The sequence below is a fragment of the Gadus macrocephalus genome, chromosome 1, assembly GCF_031168955.1.
Source record: "Gadus macrocephalus chromosome 1, ASM3116895v1".
In the NCBI taxonomy this organism is placed as follows: Eukaryota; Metazoa; Chordata; class Actinopteri; order Gadiformes; family Gadidae; genus Gadus; species Gadus macrocephalus.
The window spans coordinates 22,905,070-22,928,258 of record NC_082382.1 but is presented as its reverse complement, the minus strand read 5'-3'; the positions used below and the strand labels follow the sequence as shown (position 1 = coordinate 22,928,258).

The window sequence follows — 23,189 nt, the reverse complement described above, 5'->3', positions numbered from 1 at the left end:
CGAGGGACTGCGCGCACTCTGGCTGTTTACAAAGAGCGACCGGACATGGTTTAGTGGAGGGAAAAGGGATATAAGTTGGGCTGGCATCTGAAATCAGGTGTCTCCTAGCCGTGGAGAAGGTTAACTCAGCGTGACTAACGGTGACCGCGATTGATTGTGGGAGCGATTGATTCACCCGTTATACATGCGAGGGTCTTACCTGGCTTGGTGACGGTCTGGAGGTAGAGGACAAGGGCGACCAGCGAACCGAGGCATGTGCCCAGGACCATGCGTCCCCCGCGGGGCATCCTCATCCTGGGTCACCGGGTCCCGGTCCGTCCCGATCCCGGGTTCGACACGAGACCGCCCCGTCAATCACAGCTAGGAGCCGGTGTCTCCACAAACCGAATCCAATCTGGTGGAGTAATTAGAAACCAAACTGGATTCCGTGGTTTACCGTTACTTAAACCGGGCTGAAGTGTTCCGGGTCTGCGGGTGATTTAAAAACCATCACGACCATGAGTTCGGCTGCAAACTAACGAGAAGTCGGTTCGCTCTCGTTTGCTGCTCTTTGTCTCTTCATGGAGGACCGGCCCGATCTAGCAGCTACTTTTTTCGAGGTCTCGGAAAACTTGTGTAGAGCTACAGCCTGCTGCACCGCCCCCACCTCGGAGCAGGACCGGGGCAGGGTGCCATGATGTCACGCCCACTTCCCCGTTACTTTGTGACAAAGCGCACAGGAGTAATCTCACGCTCACACGGACAGGTGTCAGCCTCTATTCGTGTCTGAGGTCAGCAATACTGCCTGCATCATGGTTATCATCGTCATAGTTTCGGGTCTTCATCATCTCCGTAGTAACACCGGTGGAGTAGAATCCCCACGTCATCACCTGGGCAACCACAACTGAAACGAGAAAAGAGTTTCAAAACAGGCTTACTACAACGATTGCAAGATAGCCTACATATATACTGTATATGTTTATGACAGGCTGTATTATATATTATATATTTTTTAGGTTAATGATAAATGGCAATAGTGGGGGAAATACAAATAGGCATACAGCATTTTAAATTGAGTGTAACGATACAAATATAAATGATATTATCATAATCCAGTTATATATATGTATGATTCATTTGTAAATTTCCTCCAAATTTAATATTTCTCCCTAATGCGGTGTGTCCACAGTGCGACACAAATTTCCCTTTGTGTCCACACACAGCCATGGTCCAGGAATATCTCCGGAACATTCAGGCAAAACACCATGGAAACTTTTCACTCAGAGATCACAGCAGATCCGTTTATCTCTGGTTCCAAAACTTAGTTTAGAAGTGAGTCTTGTTGGTTTGACTCAATGAATGACACGGGTTTCCAGTGGAACACAAAACCGGCTCCTGGGTCCTAGTGTCCGGACACACATACTATAATACTGCTGCCGCAGCTCACTTGGTCAGGGTGGAGGTTCTGGTGAGAGTAGGTTCTGGTAAAGTGAGGTTCTGTTGTAGTGAGGTTCTGTAGAGGTGAGGAGATGTTCTGGTATGGTGAGGCTTTAGTGAGGTGAGGTAAGTCTGTTATGAAGAGGTTCTGAGGAGATGAGGTTCTGGTGAGATGAGTTTCTGGCGAGTTAAGGAGGTTCTGCTGAGGTGAGGTTCTGCTGACGCTAGGTTCTGGTGAGGTGAGGGAGATGATGTCCTTGTGTAGTAACAAGCAGTGATACATGTCATTCAAGGATGCCTTCTGAATGAAAGGTATCAGAGATCTTTGCTGCCCCCTACAGAACAGAGACAGCATGACAACATAGACCTCAGAGACCTGGGTCTGGCAGGAGATAAACGTGCAGACTACAGCCTCCGTGCAGATTATAGCCTCGGTACATTTTACAGCCTCAGTACAGATTACAGCCTCAATCAGGATTACAGCATCAATCCATATTACAGCCTCAGTACAGATTACAGCCTCAATCCAGATTACATCATCGATCCAGATTACAGCCTCAGTACCGATTACAGCCTCAGTATAGATTACAGCCTCAGTATAGATTACAGCCTCATCCAGATAACAGCCTCAATCCAGATTACAGCCTCATCCATATTACAGCCTCATCCAGATTACAGCCTCAATCCAGATTACGGCCTTTAGTAAAGATTACAGCCTCATCCAGATAACAGCCTCAGTACAGATTAAAGCCTCAATCCAGATTACAGCCTCAGTAGGAATTATAGCCTCAATCCAGATTACAGACTAGATTGCACATCTGGAGGAGAGTAGGATGACTGAGGAGAGTAGGATGTAGCTCATCGTAACATACAGACAGAGGATTATAGTATCATAATATCACGTGTGGGGGAGTAGATTTAAGGGCTTTTCGTTTATTTTCGACTTTTCTAACTCTTCAGTTATATTTCGACAGTTCCCTGAGAAGGAGCAGTAGAATGAGTGTGCAAACTGACACAACCGCAAAACTTTTTTTGGGGCTTTTTCCGGCCTTCAGAAGGTTGAGTGACAGCCAGGACAGTCGCTAGGCAACAAGGATTCAGCTCGGTGGAGGAGTGTTCCATGATTGGTGCGCTGCTCTCTACCAGCCACTTCCTGCGGGTGTAGGAAGTGCTTCTGCCAGGGTGAGATAAGGGAGGAGTGAAGTGAGGTGGGGGGGGGGGGGGGGGGGGGGGTACCAGTCATGATCTTATGTTGATATTAGGCAAGGCAACTTTGTTTATAGAGCACTTTTCATACACAAGGCAGACTCAAAGTGCTTCACATATAAACATTGTCACACAATAAAATAAAATAATAGATAAGTAAAAGAAAACATATGCAAAGAAATGGGTAAAAATAGAAAGTTAAAAAGGCCTTTTAGTATTAAAATAGAAAATATTAGGACGAAGTTAGTGAAGAAAACCTTAATCTCTTAACATCTCAGCGCCACAGTTTTGGCGTGATGGCTACCGGTGAAACACTCGACGCTCACAGGGTGGTTGGCTGATATTTAGAAACTTGATCGGGCTTCTGTCTATCCACACCCGCCCACCACCGGCACCCATTTATCTGTCCACACGCATCCTCCTCCACCCTTTCACCCATGATCTGTCCGTCCTCATCCACCCACCCCACCGAGCCCGAGCCCGAGCCCGCCCTACTGCAGCCTCTCATTGTAGACGGCTGTAGTGATGCTAAACATCCCCTCCACGTCCTTGACTTTAAAGCTACAGCCGGTGACGTTGGAATCCAAACTATGGAGGGAGAAAGAGTCCGTATAGGGGAGGTGTACCGCAGCACGTCCAAACCAGAACCACGAGACACACACATGTGGATGGCATGTAGGCCTGTTTTTAAGGGAGTTGTACTCACGTTATGAATCATTGGAGACGCCTGACACGAGAAATGTTATCTGGTTTGGCTGGAAAGTGACTGTTATTTAGGGTGCCTGGTGGCTGATTTAACACAAATTACATCACACTATCTACATGACTACAACGTAAGCTACGATGCACACTACATTGTGATTGGTCACTCTACAATGAAGACTGAATTGTGATTGGTCACTCTAGAATGTACACTAGTTTACTGGACTGTGAAACACTTCTATTGAACCCATTAGTGACACCATGGAAAGCATGAATCATTGTGTGGGTGTGTGTGTGTGTGTGTGTGTGTGTGTGTGTGTGTGTGTGTGTGTGTGTGTGTGTGTGTGTGTGTGTGTGTGTGTGTGTGTGTGTGTGTGTGTGTGTGTAGTGTACGTGTATGTGTACATGTGTTTGTCTATGTGTGTGTGTGTGTGTGCGTGTGTGTGTGTGTGTGTTTATATGTGCATGTGCCCGGAGTGTGTGTGTGTGTGTGTGTGTGCCGGCGTTTTTGTATACGTGCGTGCACGTGTACTGTACATGTGTGTGTGTTTGTGCATCTACGCTCCACACACCACCTCCCTGCATCCCCGGGGGTCCCAGCAGTACCCTGGGCCAGGGCTTTGTGTGTCCCCAGCATTTAATAAAAAGGAGTAAGAGTCTACCTCTGTGAATAACACGCTAATCAGCTGTGGCATGTAAACATAGTGAGGTTATGGAAAGGGCTAGGCTAGGTGCTAACCCTGGGTCTCAGGCTAGGTCTTTAGGTGTAGGGGTAGGGTCAGGGCTAGGGTTAGGGTCAGGGTTAGAGTTAGGGTCAGGGTTAGGGTTAGGCTCAGGGCAGTGGCGAAGCTAGACCTTTTTTGGGTGGGCTCAAGCCCACCCAAAACTTGCCTTAGCCCACCCTATCGTTTCGGCCTCAAATCTAATATTCTTCCTTTTTTTTTTACACAAGCAATGGGAGGATGGGTACTGTACACTAATGAATAGGCTCAAATGGGCCTGTGAAATCGAGCGCAACCTTCCTGCAGGAATCTCTTACCTCTGATTGGTTGGTGGCTGTCTCGAGCGCACCCAACATAGGTTCTGCTACTTCGTCTGTCAAAGAGGCTAACTAGTCTTTATCAGAAAATCCATGACTTCCAGCTGTGTTATAACATGACCAGGTAATAATTAATTTTAAAACCTTGACATAATCTGTCAGATGTCTATATAATGCCAGTTGACCACAAGGTGATTCTATCTATGCCTCTTCTTGAATTGCTTCATGTTTTAGTCGGCAGAGGCTTGTAATGGTGCGTAGCATGATAAGCACGATAAGGCGCAAGGAGCAGAAAAAGTTGACACGGGTGCTAATTTTCAGTTTAAAAAAACGCTGGCATTATTTTATCAGCTGAGGGCGTTTTCATTGCCATAACAACGTGAGCTAATCAACAAGTAGGCCTACAACATGTGCCAAACTAATACTATGAGACTCGCCCTGAAAACGCCCTCAGATAAAATAATGCCAGAGTTTTTTTTAAACTGAAAATTAGCACCTGTGTCAACTTTTTCTGCTCCTTGTGCCTTATCATGCCACGCACCATTAGTCTAGTACATGCTGTACTTGACGCAGTTTAGGGCTCCCAAAATAGCGGGCTGTTTCTCATAGAATTAGGCTAGTAAGCCCACATGTTGTACTTTTGGACTTTTTTATAAAAGTTTTATAAAAATGTATGTTGATACAATTTATAAAAATGTATGGGTCCCTGAAAGTGAGGCGACATAGTTTAGTGCTCCCGAAATAGCGGTCGGTTTCTCATAGTATTCATTTCTAGTACATGTTGTACTTGTTCATTTTCTTGCATCACAAGTCTATGTGTATGTTGATACAATATTCTGATATGAATTAAACGATATTTGTTTTGAAGTTCGCATTTTACTTTGTCTTCACAATTTTAGTATCCATTTTCCATATTTATCATGCATAGTTTACTTTGAAAACCAATGTGTTTCAGTAACTGTGTAAATACAAAAAAAAGGGGAAAATATGGTAATCTGAGTGAAAATTACCCAAAGGAAATGTAATATACCTCAAATTTCTTATTGCAGTTCACATCCATTTGATTACTCCTTCATCCAAACAGTCTTCTTTCCTTTCATCACTTTTGTGGTTCAGAACTGCATTATTTAGCTGACACTGGCTTAGACCATGCAACAGCATAGTAACTAAGAAAATAAAGGTCACAGAATCTTAACAAAATAGAAATCATGGATAATATAATACTACATAATACTACATTTACAAAAGTATTGTCTATAACTCAAAAGGTTAAGTTATAAACAATTTAGTTCTTCTTAAAAAGCTAGAGACTAGCCAAAATGTGTTTAATCCTTTCCTCTGGGATGAAATACTCATTGGTATTATGAGTTTAACTGGGGTTAAACTGTTACAAAAGGCCTGTGCTTTTCTGACAATAAACCAGCGGACTGTTCAAAAATATACAATGTGTTGGATTGATAGATAAATACATAGAATTACCCCCCACCAGAATAAATGTAGGATCTCCACCAGGTCACCCTAAAATGCAGCAGAATGCAGGAAAGGGTTAGGGTCAGGGTAAGAGTTTGGGTTAGGGTTAGGGTCAGGGTAAGAGTCAAGATTAGGCCTGGGGTTAGGGTCAGGGTTAGGGCTAGGGTCAGGGTAAGAGTTTGGGGTAGGGTTAGGGCCAAGGTTAGGGTACTCACCAGATGAGTCGTGGGGTTGGACAGAGGTCTGGCCGTCGTCCAGGAGAGGGACACGAGGGGATATGACATCACAGAAAGGGGCGGAGTCATCCCCATCACAGGGCGACGGATCAGGGGAGGAACAGCACAAACCTCAAAGAAGGATCCCCAGAAAGGGTCCTTCTGCATAACAAGGTCCACAAGCAGATATGTATTTACATGTTTACAGTATACACCAAAGGCTGCGGGAAGACCATATTAACGCACGGAGATGGCGAGCAGCCATCTGGCAGCCCAGACAGTCTCCTGCTCATCGTCTCTACGCTGTACAGGCCTGCTCGGGCCTTAACCAAGAACCCTGTTAAGGCGAGCTGAACCCACTGAACAGACGTGCCAACAGAGAGGAGCAGAGCTTTACGTTACAAGCGACGCGGGAGAGGTTACCCACGGTAACCGGTAACATATGAGTGGGGGGGTCGGGTTTCTTCATGCAGAGATATTCTCTCACTGCTTGACTCACTGTTGAGCAGGGGGACGGGCGTGTATCAGTGAGTGTGTTTGTGCGGCGTGCATCGCTTGGGGTGGTTTAGACACGTGTGAACGTGATTCAGCGTTTAGATTATTCCACAGTGCAACAGCAGTACTGACACGAAAGCTGGAGGCACTTTTGTGCAAAGAGGGCCGGGTTATTGATACATTTAAGATGCGGGGTATTAGTTTTGATCTTATCTTATTTAATGAAGCGAAACAAGAGCTTTACACAAGAGCTTTACACGCACGCATGCATGCACGCACACACGCACACCTGAACTGATTCTGTGACATGATTGGATAAAACTTGGCAGGACTTTCACTCAGGAGACACACTCTAAGGCCGGGGATGCTTGCTCCCCGTAGCACATCGTAGCTCACCATAGTTCTCATAACGTCATCCAAAGTTAATTACTGATCTACATCCTTTAGCTAGGTTAGCTCTGATCTCCGGCGGCTAGCTACAGCTTAGCCTAGCGACCAGCCTTCCATCCGCAGACTCCACGGCTCCCATATGCTGCTGTAGTCGCTAACGGCTTAGCACATTAGCTCTAATGAGAGCCTGCCCCATGCGGCGGCGGTGCACCCCGGCCGGGGGCCACATCAAGGGGCCAGACACGAGGCCGTCGTTAAGTAAATATCCAACCGGGCCCGGAGACGGATCACAGGAGCCCCGCCGGAGAGAGAGGGGGGCAGGGCTCCGCTTCATGTGGTCGCTCAGCGTGGAGCCGGGCTAATGACCCCGACATTAACCCTGGGAGGATTACAACCGGGGGCCCACAGCGCTCCAAACAGGCGGCGCAGGGAGAGCCTCACTTTCTAATCTGGACGAGACGGATCCCTCTCATTGAGCGGGGGAAATGAGGGAGGCCTGCGAGTGTCTGGAGGCAGGGAGCCGGACGCGAGCCGGGGTTTAGGAACGTCGTACTGTGGAGGTCAGGGTCCATACAGAGGGCGGGGGGGGGACATGCCACAGACATACAATTAGTCAGAGAATAACACCCAACTAGACACACAGCTAGTCAGAGTATAACACACAACTATAGGCACACGAGTCAGAGAATAACACACAACTACAGACACACAGCTAGACAGAGGATAACACACAACTACAGACACACAGCTAGACAGAGAATAGCACACAACTACAGACACAGCTAGTCAGAGAATAACACACAACTAGACACACAGCTAGTCAGAGAATAACACTCAACTACAGACACACAGCTAGACAGAGAATAACACACAACTACAGACACAGCTAGTCAGAGAATAATACACAACTAGACACACAGCTAGTCAGAGAATAACACACAACTAGACAAACAACTAGTCCAAGAATAACACACAACTACAGACACACAACTGTAGTTATAGATGAGAGGTAACTGAGTAGAGTAGATTAGAAAAGGCGCATGCCATATGTCAGAGATAATAGAATAGAATAACGTTGACAGGTCTAGAGATGTATTTGGTTAAGTGAGTAAGAATTGATTTTTTTCAGCTGGAAAATAAAATAAAATCCCAAACTGTATTTGAGGAAATAAATCATAATAGACCATGGCATAAATACTTCATTTGATTGAAGGCCTTGTCCTAAGCCAAGGCCTGTTCGGATTTGAACAGTTGTTTCTATTTTCTCTGAAGACTCAGTTCTCCTGCCTGCAGCAGGCTCTGCTGTCTGAGCTGGTGTTTGACCCTCTGAACAGAAAACACATTTATTTGATTTTAAAATATAAAGTTAACTCAATCAGCACCCTGGACAGAAACGCTCGTAACTCGAGGAGGGTTGAGCAACGTTCTGCGGAGGCTTCCAGAAGTCTTCTGACCAAGAGGTCTGGTTCTGGTCGGCTCCGCTTCGGCACAACAATGCAACGCGCGCGGCGCTGTGGTGTCTCATGGACGTAATCAGGGACAGCAGCTGAGGGCTACACAGGCACTCCTTTGTTATACACACACACACACACACACACACACAAAAACACAAACACACACACAGGTGGAGAGAGGAGGGCAGAGCAGTAGAGAGGAGAAGAGGGGGGGAGGAGAGGAGAGCAGAAGGGAGGAGAGGGGAGGAGAAGAGAGGAGAGGAGAGAGGAGAGGCGAAGAGAGGAGAAACAAGGAGAGGAGTAAAGAGGGGAGAAGAGAGTAGAGGAGAGCAGAAGAGTGGAGGAGAGAGGAGTGGAGACGAGAGGAGAGGAGTAGAGAATGAGAGGAGAGAGAGGAGAGGAGAGAGAGGAGAGGCGAAGAGAGGAGAAACGAGGAGAGGAGTTCTCAGGGTTAACGAGAGCGTTCCGTCCTACCAGGATGAACATGCAGACATGGACCCCTCAGTACAAACTCATCCTAACACACAGACACACACACACACACACACACACCTGAGGAAGTCTGCAGTGTGGCCGCCATCTAGTGGTAACAGAAGGAACTGCTACTTGAGGCGCTGCCCTTGCATAGCTTGTAAAAGACTACATATAATATAACGTGTGTGTGTGTGTGTGTGTGTGTTTAAGATGAAAGGTTTGATGTTGTGCAGGCAGACATCTTGAGGATTGTTCACACGAGGAGCCTTCTGATCCACTGATCCACAATGACTCATAAAACACGATGCTACAGCTGCATCTCGTTACCCAGGCTACCTGACGAGACGAAGGCATATGTGGGTTCTGACGTGCAGCTGGAGCTGAGGAGAGCGTGTTCAGCACAGAGCGTCTGGAGGAACGCATGTCAGCCGGAACACACCTGACCAGGTGTTCAACTCCTCCGTCTGGGTCTGCTCCACACAAGTGTCCCCACCCATCATGTTGGAGACAGGAGGAGCGCTCAACAGAGATCAGTAAACCCTCAAAAGAACCCGATGATCACCGTTGACCTGTTCAAACGGAGAACATCCATCCCTCAAGGCTGCTCGACTCACGTTGTTCGCTGAACTGAACTCTTAGGCCCAATCCCATTTCTACCCCTTACCCCTTCCCCTTACCCCTCCCCCTTTTTTTGAAGGTGTAAGGGGAAGGCGTAAGGGGTAGAAATGGGATTACCCCTTCCCCTTACCCCTTCAAAACAAGGGGGAGGGGGAAGGGGTTGTTTGTTTGCCATTGTCTGTCAATTCATTCTTACGACTATGTTGTTTTTTAATCTTTGTTTATATGCATTTTATTTCCGTAATTTTAGGTTGCCTTTTGAATATCTGGCAGGGGACAACAGATGAAAACTAGCCTCTCAGGCTAAGGCCCAATCTCAATACTTCCCCTTACCCCTTATCTTCCCCCTTACCCTTGAAGTTGCGCGTTCATGTGAGAGCCAGTGGTGTCTCAATACCCAATTTGATCAAGATTAAGGGATAAGATTGAGTGCTATGTACCCCTTATTTTTAAGATGATTTGAGAGCTCACTTGCTCCTCCAAGGGCTATCCCAGAGCACATAGCGAAACCGGGAATTTTAAAAAAAACATGGCTGCTTGATGCGAGGAGTATTTTACAGCTATCTACACAACTTTTTATATGTTTATAATGACTCGGTTTGATCTGAAATGTGCTACACGAACGATGCATAGTATTGTAGGTCTTAACTGAAGCTTTCAAACGGTAGTTTTAGGATACAATTAGCGCGTATACCACCACTCCATTGGCTTATATGGTAGCTTGCCAGCCAGAGGCGTCGTCAGCCCCTTTTTACTGGGGCACGTGCCCCAGTAAAAGTCTCCAGTGCCCCAGTAAAATTCCATTGATCATTATTAAATTCATCTGCAGAAGCGCCGCTCTCGCTATGGAATCGGCAGGATTCATCAAGTGCATCTCCTGCTGCCTCGGGAGTCTTCAGTCGAGCCTGCCTCTTACCAGCCAATCAAAAAACGAAAGGGGCTACATAAAAGCCAATCAGAAAATAGCCCTATTGTATCTGGGTAAGATTTAACGCAACAACCAATGAAAAAAATCAGTTATTTACGGATTCGTCCACGTGACTCTTCTGAAAGTGTGTAAAGTATGACCAAGTGTTTCTTTCTGTTCAATAGTCTAGATAGAACTTTATCAATCCCCTGTAGGAGAAATTTGTTAATAAAACAATAATGGTAAAAAAAATAAGGAATCTCCCACTTCCGGCTTCCATGAAAGAGAACCATACTAATTCACACAATAGCGTTGATGCAAATCTAGCATTAAAGGTTAATTTAAGGAAGTTCTCTCCAGTCACGCTGAAACTAGTTTGCTAGTAGTAGCGCTTTAATTTGCAGTGTAAGAGAATTCTGGGAAATCTGAATGCTGACAAAATTCTCAGAATTCTGACACTGCAATTTATTTGCACGCTACGACTAGTGAACTACTTTAAAAAAAAAACTCGACACTGCGACCAGGCGACAAATGACTGGTGAGAACCTTCTTAAATGAACCTTTCACAATTCAGAGTTTATTAGCCTATTCGATTTCTGAATTAAAATTCTTGTGATGAATAATCTACATTTGTACAGTCGATGTGCAGCACTTTAATTCCCGTCAACTATGTTTTCTAACACCAGCATTTCCACAACTATGCTCATGTTCGTGACTGCTATACAAAACCATTTATAGTGCATCTATTTTTCTGCTGGGTAGTGATAGTCGCCCTAAATGCAGCTTTAATTTGGGCTCTGATTCTGAATAAATGCCGCTGCGACTGTGTGAATAAATAAAGGGAACTGAAATCTAAAGAAGACACGTGGTTTTGAATTCCAGCTGAAAGTGGAACATTGCTGCCATCAGGGGAAATTAATGTAACCTAGGCATATTGTAAGTAGCTTTCAATTCCTTGTTTTTTTGTTGATCATGTTTCGTTGGAAACCACGGGAGCTGGAAAAAGCCCAGAGTAACTCATCTCCTTTTTTAACGTTACAACAAATTCACAACTTGTTTGACACAAACAAAGACAACTTGATTGCTGTTAAAGAATGTTGCCCACATAATTAGCACCAGTTTTCAATACTGAGCGTCTGTGGCCTGTAGTTTTAACACACACACACACACACACACACACACACACACACACACACACACGGAAAATGAATAATGAATGAAAAATTGTCTGTCTTCAAAACTTGAGGAAGTTTTAGACAAAAACTTCCTTAACACAAAAAAGGAAATTATGGATATACAGGGTGTTTTTAACATACTGGATCCAACAATGATCCCAACATTGACACAGATAATTCAGATCATTGCACTCACAATTCCTGTAAACAGTTGTAGTTGTGAGCGATCTTTCAGTGTGTCGAGAAGGCTCCACACCTGGCTTAGGTCAACCATGGGGCAAGGAAGGCTTCACCAACTTTCTCTTTTGTCCATTGAAAAGGAGCAACTATGCAAAGTGAGTCAAAGCCACGTTATTGACCGCTTTGCCACCATGAAGGCGCGGCGATACAGCTTAATAGTGAAAAAATAATCATTTAAAAAGGCTCTATGCAGTAGTGTATGGCCTTATTTAGTTTAATTTAAGAGCTTTGATGGTTCTATAACATTTTCCAGGTTGATTGGTAGCAATGAGCCACCTCACCTTAAGTCAGAAATTCTATTAGTTTTAAACCTTGTTTCTTGCCTTTTTAGTACATGTCGTTCTGGCAAAATTATGCTGTTTCCACACAGCTTCTAAATAAATATAGATGTGTAGACTTCTCCTGATAAAGAGGTGAAGGTCATAAAGAGACTTTTTGTTTATTTGTCAGTTACCTTATTTGTAAATCTTTGAGATGTGTATGTGTTTAAATAAATATAATTGTACGGTACTCATGAATCCATCTTTGCGTCTTTACCTTTACCAGTGCTTTAATATAGCCTACAGTATGACAGTGACAACAATTTTGAAGCTCGTACATACCCTTCTGTATCCATATATTTCATATTGTGCACACGTAAAAAAAAATAATGTTGGTAGTTGGGGGCCTGTGCCCCAGTAAAACTCTAGGTCTAGCAACGCCCCTGTTGCCAGCTAGATGCTAGGCCTGCTGCAGCGGATTCGAATTGTATCCGAATCCGTTCGGTTCGTTTACCACAGTTCGGAGCATTCTGGAGATCCGCGGATTTCGGTTTCATGAAGGCATTGCCTTATGTAGCGTATTTTGCCTACTGTAGCCTACGTCCGATACAAAAGGGTGTTTAGGACCCAGCGGAATGCATTCTCCCCAGTGCTGCCCGAGCCAATGAGACTTTTCCCGCCCCTCCCTTCAGCCTGTCAGCGTTCAAAACAAACTGGGCTTTAAACTTCGTTGCGCTCGTCGCCAGAGTTCTAAGCCTCGTCGGCCGTTATCCCTTACATGTTACACTCAGTGCACCATGTTTTCAAATGCATTTAGGGGAACATTTATTGCACAAAAAAGCCTTGCAAGTTGTCTGATTGCAGTCAATTAACACATTGCAAATAGCCTGTGGGTCTCATTCATTTTTGTGTTTCTCCCCCAAACCCTCCGTCAAAAAAAAGTCCGCCTTTTTACTATCACGGACATGATCCGAACCGTATCCGAAACCGAGGCCCAAAACGGTTATCTGAACCGAACCGTGGACACACTGATCCGTTTCACCACTATGCTACACACACCCTCAACTCTTCAACGATGGCGGCAGCATCTAACTGTCCGTCCACACCAGAAGCGAATTGAGCGACCAAATCGCCGGCGACCAACTGTACGTCCACACCAGGAGCGACCAAAGCGAATTTTCGCTGCGAATTTTTCTGTTCGCTTTGGTCGCTCAAGTCGCTCATGACGTACAATTCAATTATGCAGACGCATTTAAAGGAGCCGTATGCGTTTAGTAGGCCCTACAGACAGCCATATCAAATATTGAACTCTCCCATACACCTTGGCCATATTGCCGAGACGGTTTTGCTTGTTCGATAAAGTGCTTCGACAACAAGTAGGACAGTGATTCCCCCCAATATAAAAATCCTAAAATGTAGGCTAATTACAACCGAAACAAAAAACCCTGCGTGCTGTAGTAGTTGAAATATGTTTCACTGATCTGGATCTGCAAATCATGATCTGCACTCATTCGTCGCATTCAAAACAAATAGACGTTAGCGCACATGGCTAATTTGCATACGTGCACAGGACTGGTTGGCTCCGCAAGGCAAATAATGGAACATATCTATCTATCTAGGTCTTTCTGTCTATCTATCTATCAACGCGTGTCTAGTTTTAATGTGATGTATTGTGTGTATGTCCAGTCAGACTTGTTCTGTGTGGTCTTGTAGGCTACTGTCCTGTGTGGGACGAACCACCTAAATGGATTCCCGACGATTTGTGTCGTTTGGTATTAATAAAGACTTGACTATCTATCTATCTAGACTATTTAATTAAAAATTATTCACCTCAGGCTCCGTGAATAGTGGGGAATAGAGGGATAAAAGACAAGAGATATATCCCTTGTCATTTATCCCTCGTCTTGTCGATTAGTTTGTTTATGTGACGGTTTTGTTTAAAGCATGCTACACGCGATTGGTTGGTTAGATTGGTGGCATGTAGAGCAAATTATAATGATTCCCGCTTAAATACGAACGTTCTAGATGTAGCCTATAAATACTCCCGCTTATCATCACTTGATATCCAAACCACTATGGCGTTTCGATCTCTGAACTGAAAAAGGGTGGGTTCGTACAACACCGGGTGCCCAGTTACAGCCGCGATTAATACTTCAGCCGACATTTTGTTCAGTGAGTGAATAAAGGTAGGTAGGAACCAAAGTGCCTGCCGATGTTCCCTGGGATCCACGCAAGCGAAGAGCGTCTACATTCCGATTGGCTGTCAGTGTTTGGCCGCTGAAGCGAATAATAGTCATTTGCATAAAGTTAAAAAGTTTTCAACTTCTTTTTGACGCTCTGGTCGCTCAACTTTGGCCGCTGGTAGCGTTGGTCGCTTTGGTCGCTTTGGTCGCTCTTGCCCATAGAAAGTGAATGACTTCCGGCGATTTGGTCGCTCAATTCGCGTCTGGTGTGGACGGACAGCAACGCTACCAGCGGCCAAAGTTGAGCGACCAGAGCGTCAAAAAGAAGTTGAAAACTTTTTAACTTTATACAAATTACTATTATTCGCTTCAGCGACCAAACACTGACAGCCAATCGGAATGTAGACGCTCTTCGCTTGCGTGGATCCCAGGGAACATCGGCAGGCACTTTGGTTCCTACCTATCTTTATTCACTCACTGAACAAAATGTCGGCTGAAGTATTAATCGCGGCTGTAACTGGGCACCCGGTGTTGTACGAACCCACCCTTTTTCAGTTCAGAGATCGAAACGCCATAGTGGTTTGGATATCAAGTGATGATAAGCGGGAGTATTTATAGGCTACATGATCTAGAACGTTCGTATTTAAGCGGGAATCATTATAATTTGCTCTACATGCCACCAATCTAACCAACCAATCGCGTGTAGCATGCTTTAAACAAAACCGTCACATAAACAAACTAATCGACAAGACGAGGGATAAATGACAAGGGATATATCTCTTGTCTTTTATCCCTCTATTCCCCACTATTCACGGAGCCTGAGGTGAATAATTTTTAATTAAATAGTCTAGATAGATAGATAGTCAAGTCTTTATTAATACCAAACGACACAAATCGTCGGGAATCCATTTAGGTGGTTCGTCCCACACAGGACAGTAGCCTACAAGACCACACAGAACAAGTCTGACTGGACATACACACAATACATCACATTAAAACTAGACACGCGTTGATAGATAGATAGACAGAAAGGCCTAGATAGATAGATATGTTCCATTATTTGCCTTGCAGAGCCAACCAGTCCTGTGCACGTATGCAAATTAGCCATGTGCGCCAACGTCTATTTGTTTTGAATGCGACGAATGAGTGCAGATCATGATTTGCAGATCCAGATCAGTGAAACATATTTCAACTACTACAGCACGCAGGGTTTTTTGTTCTCGGTTGTAATTAGCCTACATTTTAGGATTTTTTTTATATTGGGGGGAATCACTGTCCTACTTGTTGTCGAAGCACTTTATCGAAAAAGCAAAACCGTCTCGGCAATATGGCCAAGGTGTATGGGAGAGTTCAATATTTGATATGGCTGTCTGTAGGGCCTACTAAACGCATACGGCTCCTTTAAATGCGTCTGCATAATTGAATTGTACGTCATGAGCGACTTGAGCGACCAAAGCGAACAGAAAAATTCGCTCCTGGTGTGGACGTACAGTAAGATATATATATATATCGCTCTTCTTCTCTGGCTTTTATTGGCGTTTCGGCGCTCTGGTGACGGGGCAGCCAGCTGGCGACTATGAATGATGACGTACCCGAAACCGAGTGGCGTCTCATTTCATAGGGGAAAGATCTCAGCCCTTGGCCCTTACACTTGCAAGTGCTAGGGTTAAGACAAAGACAAAGACAAAGCAAAAGGGGCAAGGGGAAGAATCGAGATTCGGCCTTTCTGGCTCACTTACATTTTGAATGTTGATTAGTGTGCAATGTCCCTGAACTAAACCAATAAAATAAAAAAATAAAATAAAAAAATGGGATTGGGCCTTGGTCGTTAGATAAACATTAAATTCCAGGACTGGACAATGCCGGTGATTTACTCTGTGACTCATAAGTCTCCTACTCAGAGATTGTCCTGTAGAACAGGGTTCATCCTAAAACAACCCAGAGCCACAACCTCCCCAAACCCAAGGTCTTCAGGAACACAACCAGGATGAGAGAGAGCCTGGTATCATTAAAGAGCTGGCCAGACCTCCGGCCCTCGGTGAGCACTGAGCAGAACACCCCGAGGAAAGCGATTAGGCCTTTGATCTTTCTTTAAAGGCGTCCGATAAGCAGAGCGGTCTGGATGGTTCTGGGGAATCGATTACAAATCGATTATTCTCTGATAAGCGGGTCCTCAATAAGCTTTGATCCCGGTTCCTGGAGAGCTGGAGACGCTGCAGGCTCCGCCTCCACGCATCAGAGATCAAAGCTGATGGTTTGTCTGAGGTTCAGCTCGTCTTTTTGAGTTTATCCGTAGTGGAGTCGTTCTATTCTATTCCTTCTATGAACACACACACACACACACACACACACACACACACACACACACACACACACACACAAGCAAACAGAAAGACAGACAGACAGACAGACAGACAGACAGACAGACAGACAGACAGACAGAAAGAAAGACAGAGACACACACACACACACACACACACACACCCAGACTGACATACACGCACACACACAGACAGACACAAACGCAGGCTCTCTCAAACATACACACACAAACTCACACGCAAAATCACAAACACACATAGACAGACAAAGACACACACACATGCAGACTCTCTCACACACGCAAACTCACACAGACAGACAGACAGACAGACAGACAGACAGACAGACAGACAGACAGACAGACAGACACAGACACACACACACACACAGACACACACACACACACACACACACATACACACACACACACACACACACACACACACACACACACACACACACACACGATACGCCAGGTCTGTTGAAACAGGAAGAGGAAGTCACACAGAAACGCCCCAGCCGTCTCGACGCCCAGAGAGACAAAGAATTCAATTTCCTGGGACAGAGTATGTGCTGGCTCCTCTCACGAGATAAGTGGGGAGGCATTAACGGGGAGATGATGAGCGTAGCATCGCAGCGCTACGTGCTTCCAGAAATGAGGAAATGCAATTTGAAGAACATTTTTCCTCATCCGTCAGAACACAACACACTTTGATTCGAAGGCAGTGTAGCGAATAGGCATATTATTATAGCAAAGAAGTCTATGATGTTAGTGCTGCCGGGTGCTTTTTCTGATTGGCAGGTGCTATATTAAACACATCCACGGTAAAGGTGGTCGCTTTCATGTCGCTAGCCAGGGTTAAGATAGTCTACCGTGTAAACACACATCGCTGGGCAGGCTTCTCCTCCGACAACGTGAGAAATACAAATCCATTCAGACGAATCAGCCATTGGTGTCATTTGAACATTGTAATTGGATGTGGCTTTAGTTATTATTGGTTTAGCGAGTGTGGGTTGAGGAACTTCTGCTTGTGTTTTCTTAAATATCCCCGAAAGAACAGCTGTCACTTACCACTCATTTATTAAAAAAAAACATTAATACAACGTTGATATCAAACTGATTCATAAAATCTTTTATAAAAAAGAAGCAAGCAGACCGCGAGCACGCCCGCCCAGGCGTGCTCGCGGTCTGTGTTGCTTCCGCAGATTTTATAAAACACCATACGGGACAGATGTTAGGACAGATGTCAGTCCCCCCTCGGGAGGAGGAAGCTGCGCCTCCCGTTGTTGGTTCCTGTGTCGCGGCTGCGCCATTACACGGCTGGCTAGGCGCGTGCGTGCTGGGGGCACCGCGCGGACACGCGCCGGGCCGCTGACATTTAATACGGCGCGCGACAACTTTATCTCCCGCTAACATGAAGGAGCCGCAGGCGGGGATGTTTAATTACAGACACCGCCCATACATCACGGCCTCCCCGCGCACGTGTAGATATTTATAGAGCAAACACGAGCTGCGTGGAGGGCCGTGGACCGCGGGTCGCTCGTGCGTGGAAATTGGATTTGTCAGCACGCGTGCGGTGCGGTGTTTTGAACCAATCAAAGCTCGACAGACAATCTCCTCCGGTACAAGGGATGCTGAGGGTCTACAGGACAGGGATGGGGGATACACGTGGCAGAAAAGATTGATTATTGTCTGTGTGAGTTGTATCTTTGAACGGGATGAGTGATGGGTTGGCTACCTGGTGGTTTGGAATTGCAACGGAAATTCAAATGTTACAAATGAAATGATATTGTCAACGACACTCGTGTTTGATTTCACAAGTCTTACTTGATATTACTGGGCAGAATATTTGGACTGGTCAGTCGGGATTTGATGGGCGATAGCACCCACTGAGGAAAAAACATACTTTTTAGAGATACTTTCACTCAAGATGTGTCTTATTGCAAAGACTGCAGTTTAATTTAATCCTTCAATGTGTTTTTAACAGTGGCTGAATAGATAATGTGATGCAAACGCTGGTTGCGAGGATTCAAATTCCCTTTACTGCCAAAATGAACAACTTGAAAGACGTTTGAATGAAAGCAGATGATTAACATTGATCATTTGTATTGATGTATCCTTTTGATCAAACACTGATCTTATAACTCATAGGACTTTGTTTGGAGTGATTCTATAAATTAGAGCATTGCAACGGAATTCTTTAATCGTCATTTAGAGACTTATCCCAAGCAACCTAAAGTGAATCCAGACTCAAACCATTAAGGAGCAGGTAGGGGTTAGACAATACAGAGACAGGTCATTAAGGAGCAGGTAGGGGTTAGACAGTACAGAGACAGGTCATTAAGGAGCTGGTAGGGGTTAGATAGTACAGAGACAGGTCATTAAGGAGCAGGTAGGGGTTAGACAGTACAGAGACGGGTCATTAAGGGGTAGGGGTTAGACAGTACAGAGACGGGTCATTAAGGAGCAGGTAGGGGTTAGACAGTACAGAGACGGGTCATTAAGGAGCAGGTAGGGGTTAGATAGTATAGACAGGTCGTTAAGGAGCAGGTAGGGGTTAGACAGTACAGAGACAGGTCATTAAGGAGCAGGTAGGGGTTAGACAGTACAGAGATCGGTCATTAAGGAGCAGGTAGGGGTTAGACCGTACAGAGACAGGTCATTAAGGAGCAGGTAGGGGTTAGACAGTACAGAGACGGGTCATTAAGGAGCAGGTAGGGGTTAGATAGTATAGACAGGTCGTTAAGGAGCAGGTAGGGGTTAGACAGTACAGAGACGGGTCATTAAGGGGTAGGGGTTAGGGAATCTTGATAAGGACCTGCCGACACTGGGGATCGAACCCAGAACCTCCAGCAGCTGGGCTAACCTGCTGCCAGCGAGCACGAGTGCTTTATGCTAATGAAGAACATGGCCGTCTGCAGCCGTGAGGGGAGAGACACGTCCTGTTAATGAACTCACCCCGCCTGCTCCTCTCCACTCCCTCCTGGGACTCCGAGCAGACGCCCGCTGTCGGGTATTAACCCCACAACCAGAGGAACACCACGCCTCTTAATCACCACGGAAGGGGAACCCATCAGGCTGTTTGCTCATGGGCACAGGGGAAGCAGGGACTAAAAGGGAACCAAGAAAAGTGAGCGGATTAGACAGCGAAGCGTCTCAAATCGAACCAGCTGCTTCCAGGTCAGTCCGAGACAACCGGTGCATCACAGCCCTCCATGTGGCTCGGTTCACACGAGGGAAACGAGCAGTTCAGTGCTTCTGTTCTCCGCTCTGAACACCGGCGAGAGCGGTGGGACCAGCGCGTTCCACGAGCGTTCTGCTCACGTGAGGCTGAGGAGATCCGACAACGCCTGCAGCTAGCAGGCAAACGCTCCTGATGATCACTAAAACTAGCGTGTGACTCAGTGATGTGAGGGAGCCGTGCGGGATACAGACCACCGCTTGGTCCTATCACAGCCAGGACACGGTGGGTGAGGGGCCGCGGGTGGGGGGGGCGCGGCCGGGGACGTGATGCCCGGGGTGGGCGTCGCCAGCTGTGGGTGTGGGCGTCGCCAGGCCTGGGAGTGGGCGTCGCCAGCTGTGGGTGTGGGCGTCGCCAGGCCTGGGAGTGGCCCGGATCTGAAGATATGCGGAGATTACAGAAACAGCCCCGGAACGGTTCATCTGTCAGTCGCATCAGGCCTCAAAGCCCTCAGAGATAACATGTGGTAGTCATCCAAGGAGAGGATCTTCTTCTTCACAATACTTGGCACGCCTGCTTTATGGGAGAGAGAGAGAGAGAGAGAGAGAGAGAGAGAGAGAGAGAGAGAGAGAGAGAGAGAGAGAGAGGTCAGAGTGAGAGAGAGAGAGAGAGAGAGAGAGAGAGAGAGAGAGAGAGAGAGAGAGAGAGACAGATAGAGAAAGAGAGGCAGAAGGAGACAGAGAGAAAGAGAGACAGAACGGTAGAGTTGGAGAGAGTGAGGCAGATAGTGAAAGAGTGTGTGTGAGTGTGTGTGTGTGTGTGTGTGTGTGTGTGTGTGTGTGTGTGTGTGTGTGTGTGTGTGTGTCTTTGTGTGTGTGTGTGTGTGTGTGTGTGTGTGTGTGTGTGTGTGCGTGTGTGTGTGTGTGTGTCAAAGAAAATATAATATTCCAGTATACTAATGTTTTCTCTAGTCTGGTACTGTAGCGTGTCAAATCGTGTTTAATGATAGCAGTTGTGAAGCATTCTGACTCTACTCATTAATAATACTAATTACTCACAACTCTATCTGTAATTCAACAAATGATGAATCATGATTCATAATTAATCCGAAAAGTAAACAACAGTTTTTGAGATGCACATTAAAAATGTTCAGTAATAAAGCAACAAAGTACTTTGAATGTGAATAAGGTTAAAGAGCTTTGTTTATCAGAACACACCGGACCCCCTGCTGAGGCCCAACTCACGTCCTACCGACGCCCCTGTTGCCTAGCAACAGACAGCGACGCAATGGCGTCCCCCCGGCAGCAGGTAGGGCTGCTAATCACAATTTATTAACGAAGCTGCAATCGCTTAATTAATCTGCTTTAAGTCAACACTTGACTACGCACGTTCCTGATGCTATCGTCTGCTTATAATTGTTCATATTTCCAAAGTTAGAATGTGTTTCGGTGAGGGTCAATAAATAGCTTTAATGATGAACAACACTGCCCCACCGGTACTCAAAATGTGTTGCCGGGGGCTACTTTATATTTGATCAAGATCTAATTCGATGGAGATATGTGATATTTCATGTGAATAAGCGCCTCTCCGCGTTCACTGCGTTTATTTTAAGACTCTTTTGGTTTCTCCGATCGTTGAGCAACGGTACCGCCACCGCCCTGAGGATGTCGCCCTTCTCCACTCATTGCGCAGCAGTACCGGCAATGCCCTGAAAGTGTCGCCCTTCTCCACTCATAGTGACGCAGTACCGCCGTCGTCCTGAGGGTGTCGCCGTCGCTCCAATCTAGAGGCGCTCTCCTGCTGGCGGCTCAGCGGTAAACACCTGTTATGTTCCCAGTCCTGTGTCTCCGAGGAGCGTGTGGTGAAAACGAGACAGAAATGAAAAGAAGAAAGCTGAATCCTTTGTGCTAATAATAATGGCAGTGTATTTAAATGCCTACGCGTTGAAACGTGTTGACAACAAACGAGCTGGTTGATCTTTGATGCACTGAAATAACACTGATATCACTTTCATTAAGCTGCCCTCACGAGTGCAGATGTTTGCAACTGGTTTATAACTGGTTTTTAACTGGTTTATAAGGAGAAGAGCAGCAGACCGACCAGATGTAGAAACAGTTGGCGACACTGCCCCCCCCTCCTCGGTCGTTGCCTTGACATCAGTTTGCATTCCGCCGTGTCTCTGTGGTTGTAATAGTCCGCGTTTTGAATGTGAGTGAATATGATCGCCTATCTTAATTAACGAACGAACCAAATGATTGATCCTAAAGTGTGTTTGTAGGACGCTGAAAAACCCTAATGAAGTAATTAACGGAAGACAGTTCCCCAGCCACTCGGGGATAATTGGAAAATAATTAGGAGCCATTGTTTCAGGAGCCAATTAGACCTGCTAATATTTGACATTAAAAACTTATGTAAATTACCTCAGTTTGCTTAAGTTGAAAATCGGAACTCCCACGTGCTTCGTTTGGAGGCTGAACCCACGCACTGGTGGGGCGCGCGTGCCGTGCGCCCTCGAGAACTAATAATCAAACGGCGGCAGCTGCGCGCCCACGCAGGGCCACGGTGCACGCGCTCTCGATCCAGGTGCCGTAAATAGCGCGGGAGAAACGCGCCGTGACGAGGTTATTGTCGGCGCTGTCTTTGATGATGTTCAGGCTTCAGTCGGAGAGCGGAGTGAAGGAAGTTCGGGAAGAAAGTTGTGAAAGGGAAATGTGTTCCGATTTGAGCTTTCAGACACTGGCGTGCATCGCTCCTCGGGGGGCCAGGAGCCCCCCACAGAGCGACGTCACCGTTCAGAATAAGAGGGAGTATCCCCCACCACAGCAGGTGTTGAATGGGGGCGAAGACAATTCTATCTGTAATTCATCAAATTACGAATCATGATTCATAATTAATCAGAAGATTATTCTCATTTCAAAATGTTAACCCAAAGTGTCGATGAATATGTGGATAGCTGAACAACCAGACATGAAGGCGGTCTTTATGAATGAAACGTCTCCAGCGATCTGCTGCAGCTCACGAGAGGAACACACAACATTGACATGATGCGTTGGGCTTTCCTCGAGGAAACAACGAGCATCAGAGTCACGTCTGTTCGTCTGGCGTCTTGGATCCAACTTAACGCCCCGACCGCGTGAAGGTCCTCTGTGTGTGTGTGTGTGTGTGTGTGTGTGTGTGTGTGTGTGTGTGTGTGTGTGTGTGTGTGTGTGTGTGTGTGTGTGTGTGTGTGTCTGTGTGTCTGTGTGTGTCTGTGTGTGGGTGTTGGTTCCTTCCTTTCATCTCCACGACTAATGTTCTCAAACTCATTTATAAGATTATCTCTCCTTTCCGAGGACCGAGGAGAGTAAACACACTCGGCTCACCTTCTGCTAATGCCGTGGGCGCGAGCTGGAAGCCTGCCACCAGAGAGGAGGGCTTCTACAGGGACGTCGTTAAAGACCC

At 46.1% G+C, this 23,189-nt stretch overlaps 3 protein-coding genes across 4 annotated transcripts in view; all 3 read right to left on the bottom strand.

Annotated features, from left to right (window-relative positions):
* The window catches only part of LOC132458719 (carbohydrate sulfotransferase 11-like), a 7,808-nt gene extending 6,798 nt beyond the window's left edge, over positions 1–1,010 (bottom strand). The window contains exon 1 of the mRNA XM_060052982.1: positions 200–1,010. Within this exon, the coding sequence (XP_059908965.1) occupies positions 200–293 (94 nt within the window). The 5' untranslated portion in view covers positions 294–1,010. The remainder of the gene's footprint in view (positions 1–199) is intronic.
* The window catches only part of LOC132463097 (proteasomal ubiquitin receptor ADRM1-like), a 409,794-nt gene that overhangs the window by 278,194 nt on the left and 108,411 nt on the right, over positions 1–23,189 (bottom strand). The gene's annotated exons all lie outside the window — the stretch shown is intronic.
* The window catches only part of LOC132463270 (troponin C, skeletal muscle-like), a 376,397-nt gene that overhangs the window by 337,777 nt on the left and 15,431 nt on the right, over positions 1–23,189 (bottom strand).